This window comes from Pagrus major, chromosome 6, assembly GCF_040436345.1.
Source record: "Pagrus major chromosome 6, Pma_NU_1.0".
In the NCBI taxonomy this organism is placed as follows: domain Eukaryota; kingdom Metazoa; phylum Chordata; class Actinopteri; order Spariformes; family Sparidae; genus Pagrus; species Pagrus major.
The window spans coordinates 14,751,951-14,761,573 of record NC_133220.1 but is presented as its reverse complement, the minus strand read 5'-3'; the positions used below and the strand labels follow the sequence as shown (position 1 = coordinate 14,761,573).

The window sequence follows — 9,623 nt, the reverse complement described above, 5'->3', positions numbered from 1 at the left end:
TTTCCAGTAAAGAAGTAAATGCATTTGTATTTTCTAAAATGTCTTTTCAGATGTAAATGTTAAATTGTGGGAATACCATTTTTTACAGTTGTAAGTAAATGTGAAAAATGGAGTGTAAGTACATCAAGTGTTGGTGCTGGTGGTGTTTGAGAAAACAGTTCATGAATGCATGTGACCACCAAAGCCTTCTAAACTTGAAATGTGGGCACTCGCACACGTGGGTTTATTTTTGTGTGTGTGTGTGTGTGGGGAGGAGGGGTAGTGATATGAGTCACGTAGTTGAGAGTATAAAAATAGCAGAAGAGTCAATTAGCCAGATGCTTAAAGCTGCTAACATGATAACATGTCTCCTCTTTTTACAAATACCATTTGGCCATTTTCAACCAAGAAAACAGCTTCTGAAGAGTACAGGCCCGACAATATGAGAAATATAGAACCAATGCACTTGTTGGTATAGTACACACTTAAAGTGACATTATTATGAACACATTCTCAAGTATAATTTGGAATTTAGCAGTTTTCATCACCACTCAGACAAGTTTTTCTTTCAAACATAGTCATTTACCTCCCGATGTGCCACATGTAAGGTTTTGCCAGCAGAATTCATTTTCCTGCAATATACATAAAAATTTTAAATCATGCTTTTGTGTCTACAACTCAAGTGACAAAATACCTGACTGTGTATTTTACCTCAAAGAGCTGATTTGGCCATTTTAAACACCATCTCTCACCTCTTGGCCCTCCTCCGAACTCTTTATTGCACCACTTCGGCATTCAGATGTTCCCAGGTAGACACAGAACACGTCTTCTCAGCTGTAGAGGCATCCTAGAGGGCATTTTGTCACATTTACATGCACATTGGGCCTGGTACAGAGCACTTTATCATGTTTTATCTACCATAGTGGCATCCAAGAGGGCACGTTTGCAGCATTTTTTTCGAACGTGATATCAGTGTTGCTTTTATCAAGCATCTTTTTATCATCTCATTTATAAAAGCTTCTGATACATAGCAGGTGATACATAATTTTGTGCTTATGAAGTAATATAAATTGAATTTAAACATATTTCTGTGTATGATGTTACAAACAGGTCATGAATAGCATCGAAACAACTAAAAAGTGGAAGTATCTTTATTTGCACAAGGTGATTTGTGTAACAGCTAAAACTATTTCTCACTTCCATTTTCAGACTAGTCCTGCCTCTTATGAGGCAACAGTGGCTTTTACAACATCTAAGCACTTGAGAAACTGACTGTGATTGGATTCATGATTTCTCACATTTTATCCATCAGGTTTAAATTAAAGTAACTGAATAAATTAAAAGTGGTATCTAGATAAGATAAAGTGGTATCCTGTGTACGTGAGGCTGAGGCGGTTTCATGTCAAATCTTCGACCACAGCGAACACGAGCCGTCTGTGTGATAGTCTGAGGCTTATGTGGATCTTGAGGATTTGCGGTTACATGTTCCAGCCATTGTGACCTCTTTTTATTTTGTGAATCTGAGTCCCTCCAAGTCTGAAAACAATATTCATGTAATATCCACTGGGTTTACAGGACAGTGGGTTAGTAGGTCCCCCTCAGACACACAGATTTCACCTGATAAAAATGGCACAATGGCGCAATCTGTTATTCTGCTGCCGTTCAATTACACTTTTGTGTTTTCAGTCACTGTAAAATCCACAAAACTGCATTTACCCTGGATTCTTTTATTGTTTTTTTTTCTGTCTCCCTGAGAATAAAGCAGGAAAAAAACGGACTTTCTCTGTATAATTTTAATTTATTCAAATAGGGACCCCTTTCATTCTAACCTCACAACTAGGACACTAATACACAAAACAAATACACAAACAAGCTAATTTAATTTCCATCAATACCTGAAAGTCTTTCAGCCAATTGAATATCACATGGATTCACAGATGATTTGTTTCTAATAGTAAAAGCAGTATTGTCTCTTCCAGGTGTTCATCAGTACCAAACAAAACAACCTTTTTCAATGTCCTACATCTCTCACCGTCATAAGTAGGCCAGTGGATCAAAATAATTAGGTTACTCACACAGTCACCAGTAGTGCAAAGATTTACTGGTACTGATCCAGACCAATTGTTGTGACCCATTTTTGGAGCCTTTCAAGACCACTCGGTAAACATTGTGGTGTCAGAAGCACATGACTTCATGTCACTAATCCTCATCTAGACAACAAATCTATGGGGTATCAGTGGAGCTAGGTCATTCAATGAGGACAATTTGCTCTACCATAACATCATCAGCCCATTTTCTAAAGAAAACAAACTTACGTCAACAGTACAAAAAGTTTTATTCACATTTTCTTGTCTGCAGGACTTTAAAACTGTGCGGTATAAAATGCAGTGTCAGTGTTTGATGTGTATGGTAGGGCTGAACTAAAGGCAAAAAGTATTTTGACTAATACCCTGATTGCAAGGAATCAGTTTCAGTGGGAATGGTAATTTTTGCTTTTCATTTTTACAGAAAAAAAAATTAAAATGATGTGATTTCTGGGATTTCTTCCCAACATGTAGAAAATATTATTTTTAAGCCAGGGAATATCTGAAGCACCACCATTCTTCAATTATAATGGTATGTTGAGTCTCCAATTTGGATATTACAATTTCATTGATATTTCTATTGTATACTGTTCAGCCCTAGTGTATGGAAGTCCTTTTTTTACTCATGGTTCCTCATTAAATCAGCAGATATAGTCTTTGCTTTATTAAACCCACGAAAGAAATGCCAGAGAAACAAACTTTTTCTTTTCATATTTTATTTGGCGCATATAGAACATCTGAACATAGAATATCTTAAATAATATGTGTAGTAGGACTTATCAAAGAATAATTAATGCATTCTATGACAGTGACAAAGGAATGAGTGTCGAGCATGTATGTGCCATCTCTAGCCAGCAGTGGTGAGTAGTGTTATGCGCAGGCTGAGATAGGGTGGCTGAGGCCGCTGAAGTAAGACTTTTCTCGGTCGCTCATCAGCTCAAAGTGCAGCGGCTGCTGGCAGAAGGTGCACTCTGCTGAGGAGTGGGGATTCAGCCCCAGGCCCACCTCTTTCCACGTGTCCACCAACTTCTCTGTAGCGGAAAAAGAAGAGAGGAGGTTGAGTTAATCTTTATTCTGAAATTCTCTAATACAAATGAGGGACACGTTTAATCTACAGAGTGAATTTTAACTTCAGGTGTACAAGACTAGATTGTCTTACCAACAAAGTATTTCATCATCTCAGGGGTGTGGTGTGGCGTTGGGGCAATACGCAGGAGCTCTTCTCCCCTGGCAACGGTGGGATAGTTGATGGCCTGCACGTAGATGTTGTGGCGACTCATCATGAGGTCACACACCTCTGTGTTTTTCTCAGCGTCTGATACCTGGAAACAATTACAGAAATATACAGAGCCATTAGAATGGAGGCTGTGGGGAGACAGACTGGGTATACAATTTGCGTTTATCATATTTTCATTCGCCAATAAAGTCAACAATAATTACCCGGACTGGGATGATGTGGCTGGGGCAGTGCACCACCGGCAGCCCAGAGTCCATCAGCATTTGTCGGAGCAGCTTGACGTTGCGCTGGTGTTTGCGTCTCAGTGTACGGCCCTCCTCGCCTTTAAGAACCTGGATCGACTGCCTTGCTCCGGCTAACAGCATCGGTGGCAGAGAGGTGGTGAAGATGAAACCAGCAGCGTAGGAACGCACCGTGTCCACCAGGGCAGCGGTACTCGCAATGTAGCCACCTACACAACCGAAGGCCTTGCCTGGAATAGGACATGTCACATTAGTGGTTTGTATCATTCAAGCATAAATTCTTGTTTATATCAAACTCAGTGGTCTGCACAAAATCCTCCCACTGTAATCTCACAAACTAGATTATTCTGAAATGGCAGCTGCAGGGGTAGAGGGGCCTTTGAGCTCTGAGTTAGAAATAAATGCCCCCTCCGCTTGACAGCGACAAACAAACGGGAGTAATTCAATAAGAGTGCAACAAGAGCCCACGGTCTCCTAGCAACAACAGAGCTGCTCCAGCTTCTTTAAGCCCTCTGGCATATTCAGTGACACAGACGAGGCCTGATCCTGAGTATAACAACAAAACAGAGAGCTACGAGATTCCCTACAAGCTAGGAGCAGTTTCATGAAAACATAAATTAAAAATAGAGCAAACTATGAATGGAAAGATAAATAGAATGATAGAACTAGCCATTTATGTGAAATATAAACATCTTAATGTCCAAATTCTCAGTGTTTATGTACTGACCTAGTGTTCCTGAGATGATATCCATCTTGTGCATGATGCCATCTCGGTCTCCGATGCCACCTCCTCTGGCGCCATACAGGCCCACAGCGTGAACCTCGTCTACGAAGGTGATGGCACCAAACTCATGGGCCACATCGCACATCTCCTCCAGCGGACACACAGCACCTGTGTTACAGAAGGAAGGACAGAAAGAAAAGCTTAGCCAGTAGCCAAAGTACAGGCATAAAATAGGCCATTATAGTCTGATCCCATATCTATAAATGATGTTGCCTTTGCTAGTAAAATTACTACATTTGATTGAATTCTGGTTCTTGTATAGCTGTAATCTACTTTCTTGCCAGTCAATGATTCCTAACATTTTCATGACATCTAATGAGCAACAATGTAATAAGTGAGGTTTATAGATGGTTTCATAAAAACATAAAAATAATGGGGACTATTCCAAACTAACCATCCATGGAATGCACGGTCTCAAAGGCCACGATCTTCGGTTTTGTGGGGTCTCCCTTCTGTAAAACCTCTCGGAGATGGGAGACGTCGTTGTGGCGGAAAATAAATTTCTTAGCACCGCTGTTTCTGATACCCTGAATCATTGAGGCGTGGTTGCCTGCGTCGGAGTAGATTTCACAACCTAAAAAAGCAGACAAGACGGAGGGGAAGTGAGAATGAGAGATGGTCGGAACAGCGGCTACATCAAAGAGACTCCATTTCATACGTGATTGTCACACATTGTATAACATATCAGATTTTTTTGTTTACCAGGCAGCATCTTGGCCAGAGTGAAGAGGGTGGAGTCGTTGGCGACAAAGCAGGAGGTGAAGAGCAGTGCTGCGTCTTTATTGTGAAGGTCAGCCAGCTCTTGTTCCAGTTCCACGTGGAATTTACTGGTCCCAGAGATGTTCCTGGTGCCTCCCGCCCCTGAGCCATGCTTACGTAGAGTATCCCTGGAAACAGAGGAGAAGATGGACAAACAACATTTATATTATCTTGTCTGTTTGTTTTAAGGCTGAACAGCAACATTTTCTTGTAACACTAGAAGACATGGAAAAATATAAATAATTAAGATCGATAAGAGAGTTGCCTAATAGTAATGGACAGTTTGCTTTTAGGTGTTACTGCTGTATTGACAACAAGAGAGCTGGGCAAGCTCAGACAAGCTTAAAGGAGAAGAAAAACATCCCACCACTGGGCCCCAATGACGTTTAAGTGTACACTATGGCTAACTAACACTCTACACCCACACAAACAATGGACTGAATCACCCATGAGGTTCAAGTTGTATTCAATTACTATGTGCTGCGTCAACAGGAGACATGGACATGCAAGAAAAATATTTGTCTTATAACATGTAAACACATCGAGACCCAAGGGACGGAGTCAAGTGTGTTTTTCCACTACATCACCCTCACACAAACCACTCCCCCATTACTTACATTATGGATTGGACGACCCGAGGATGTCGACTCATGCCCAGATAGTCGTTGCTGCACCAAACGGACACCTCCCTCTTGTCCTCTAAGGAGCCCGAGAAGTCGTCAGCCATTGGAAACTCTTTGGCCAGACGATTCACAGTCTTAAACACACGGTATGTGTGGTCGTTCTTCTTCTCTACTATCTTCTTCTCAAGAAAGTCATCATAACGGAAACGGGACACTGTAACAGAAGAGACAAAGCTTGCTTAATATGGCTTGCATTGTGATGAATGGAGCAATGCCTAACGTGTTGAAAGTCTCCGCTCACCTTACACAAACCGACTTAAACAAACTGACTTCAAAATGACTAATAAGTATTTAACAACTCTTCCATTTAAATTAATATAGCAGTTCTGTGTTAATACTTTTCCTTTTCAATAAGTTGTCAGAAAGCACTAAAAAAAAAAACTTACTACTATTGGGCAAGTTGTCCTGCAGCAGGTGGGAGACTCTTTTAGGCCGCTGTTTCAGGAGAGCCTTCATCAGATTAGTTTGCTCATCTCCACTTCCCTTCATGTTACTGTCCATGGACGGCTTCTTCAGCTGGGAAGGGGACACTTCTAAAAAAAGGTCAAGGGAGGACAAAAAAATAGTTTCAAATAATGTACAGACTAATGGGTCAAAACAATGTAATCGAATCCATTTCTAAATGACTCTTACCCTTCTGGACAGTGCGGACTTCCTGAACATCCTCTTGGAACTCAATGCCGACCTGGCGGACCACACTGCTGTTCTTCTGGCCCATCTCGGCAGCCAGGAAAGGGCATTTGGAGGCCACTGCCTGGCCTTGGGGTGGCATAGGATGGCCAGCAGGCAGCTTGGGCTCCACTTCCTGTTTGGGGGCTGCAAGAGGACAAAAGAAGTTTTAAACTTTAGATAATTCACTACTAACAACCTATAAACAATAGCATACACAGCAATACTTGAGTTATTTCAATAACTGGAGTATTTCACTTGAATATAATGTAGTGACCGTGTTTAATAGGTAAAAAAAAAAAAAAACTCCTTATATGTCACCCTCACCTTCACTGGCAGACATGGTGTCCTCAATCTTCTGGTAAGAGGAGGATGAAGAGGAGGAGCACAAGGCCCGTGCCATTGATGGAGCCATGGGCTTAGAGGCCAGCTCCATCATGATGGGGCATTGCTGGGCATACACCGTCAGAGACTTTTTGGTCTGCTGGAGGAAAGCCTGGGGCACACGAGCCAGGAACGGACAGCGACGCAACAGCACATCCATACTCAGAACTGATGCCGATGATTGTCTGGAGGAGTAAAGAAGACAGCCGAAACTTAATTAAAACTTCCATGTGCTACAGAAACCTGTTTTGCAGGGTATTTGCTTAAAGGCACAGTGCAACAAAAGATACAGCGGCCATTTTTTCCCCTTTTTACTGGTGATGCAATCAGTTCACACAGTTTCAGTGTCATTTACACACAATAAGTCAATAATAATGCATAATAGACCTCCACGGTGTCATACCATCGTCCTGACCAAAACAATCTGAAAGGGATAGATTACACTCCAAAGAAGAGGGGGAACAAATGAGACCTGTAGTATAATTTGAACCATTATTTCAACAATACAACAGTTTTGTTAAACTACCATTTTCAAGGTCAATAATAGACCTTCAAGTGAAACCGTTTTAAATTACTATAGCCTGCTATCTCGTGTATAAAAGGGAGGTTTGAGTACCTCCCTGAAACCAACACCATCTCCCTGAACAGGATTTTTTCCACTTTGTTTCAGTCATCCTCTCAAATGATCCCTTTACCATCTTATTTCCTGTAATGGGTGAACTGCTGGGGTCATTACAACAGGTTTCTGAACGTGACATTGTAATAAACACGTTAACCAAAACAAATCTTGAAAAGTTTGATTGCGTAAAACCGAAAATTACGTATCTTACGTCAATCCATGTGTCATGACCTCCCCCCCAGATGGAGCCAGGTTTACACATTCCTCGACAGAGTGATCACTCCCACACTTGCCCCCCTTTTAGTTTCGGGAAAAGGGATAAGAGCCAGAAAAAAGTCCATTCTGAGGTGAAACTAATTGTATTTACAAATATAGGTCAATAAGCTACCTATAAAGCTTGTCGTGATGACAAATTTGATCAGACCTCTTGTTGTCTCTCATACAATCAACCCGCGAGTATGTAACTGGTGTTACAGTGAAAACTGTATGCCAGATTTTGAAACCTTTGACTTTTCCGGTACCCTTGCTTGCACTCGTATCAACATGACATGGACGGGGTTATTAACACAAGCCTTTAGCTGCTGTTATTGACGCTAACAGCTTAATAATAGTCGACATTTTGAATCGTTTGCAAGCGATCATGAGCTCTAAGTGCTGCTAACGGGATAACTCGGAAATCATGCACTGCTTATTAAACATTAGAGACAGCAAGAGTCACGACTTGCTGTCTTTAATGTTAACATTAAAAGCATTGGGTAGGTTAGAGCATGAGGAGAAACAGTATTTACTGTAAGACAGGCTGAGTCTTAATGTAAAGCACAACCGCTCGTGGTCCTTGCCGGGTGACCGAGCTTAACGTTAGCTAGCTAGGCTGCTAGCGTTAGCTAAGAAGCTAAAACCAAAAGTGAGGGTGCAGATGACAAAATAAGAAACTTACCTCTTGAAAACTTCACACTTGGTGTCCTAATCCTCTTAGTAAATCGTGTAGTGGACAGGATGATAGCAGTGGAGCAACTCTGATGTGACTCTCTGGTAAAAAAAAATAAGTTGTTTTAAGAGCCGGAGAAGATGACTTCTGCGTTATCCTGCACTGAGGACGAACGAAAAGGACGAGGATGTGCAAGTGCTTATAAGAGCTTACAACCATGGCCGAGACCGGGCGGAAGTCTCGCGAGATCTTGCTCGCTTACGTCAAAGGCCATTTCACCAGTCTCGTGTGAGTCACACATGTAATAAAACACTCTTATCTCCAGGAAGGTGTTTTCTATGTCGATATTTTGAAGGTATATATAAACATATATATACATACATATACACATACATATACATACATATATACATACATATATATACGTACATATACATACATACACAACAAGTATATATATATATATATATATATATATATATATATATATATATATATATATATATATATATATATATATATATATATACTTGTTGTGACCTAGAGACATTGCATATAAATCACTGTAATCACTGTATGTTTATCAACAGTACTGACAGGGGTCAGGTGCTGCGAATTCACAAGGACATTACTGCATGTCTGTAGACTCCATGTTAAAAGTGGACACTCAGACTGCCCCTTCAAGTGGTGTATGCCTAATTTCGAGGGTACAGGGTCGTGTTTATGAATAGATATACTTCTTAAATGTCATGAATTTTAACTTCGGCTCAAGACGGTGCTGTCGTGTCGTGGGTGGAGTAGAGAGATTTCTTGTGCACATGTGACCTCTGGTGTTGAAAAAGAGACACTGAACCTGATATGTTTGACATAGACATAACATAGATTGTGTAAAAAGTCTGTCTTTATTTTGTGTGATTGTGCAAGAAGACATCAAAAAGTGAAGATGGGAGAAGAAATTAAATGTGAATTGTTCCTCTTGGCACTGAAGGTCTCTATGAAGTCTTCTGTTTTCAGACCTTGTCCTAAAATGACCTTCTAAAAACAGCATGGACAAACCAGGGGACAAACAAACAGTATGTTGCTGCCCCCTGCAGATCACTTTAGGAGTTGGCAATAAAGTTTAACATGCAGGGCTGGACTTCTGACATGCTGTCTTTGATTTAGATCTTAAAGATTAAAGGCAATCTATACACGTAGACATACATTTCTTATTTAACTTTTTATCAGTCTTCTTGTATGGAAGCCCATTTCCCCC

At 40.8% G+C, this 9,623-nt stretch overlaps 1 protein-coding gene across 1 annotated transcript; it reads right to left on the bottom strand.

The window, feature by feature from the left end:
* Positions 1-2,762: 2,762 nt before the first annotated feature.
* alas1 (aminolevulinate, delta-, synthase 1) lies at positions 2,763-8,587 on the bottom strand. Its single transcript, XM_073467996.1, has 11 exons — positions 8,378-8,587; positions 6,765-7,006; positions 6,402-6,584; positions 6,155-6,301; positions 5,703-5,922; positions 5,029-5,213; positions 4,721-4,900; positions 4,270-4,434; positions 3,504-3,772; positions 3,223-3,385; positions 2,763-3,094 (listed from the first exon to the last, which is right to left on the bottom strand). Exons 2-11 carry the CDS (start codon positions 6,979-6,981, stop codon positions 2,934-2,936), a joined length of 1,890 nt encoding a protein of 629 aa, XP_073324097.1. The 5' UTR covers positions 6,982-7,006; positions 8,378-8,587; the 3' UTR covers positions 2,763-2,933.
* Positions 8,588-9,623: the final 1,036 nt, after the last annotated feature.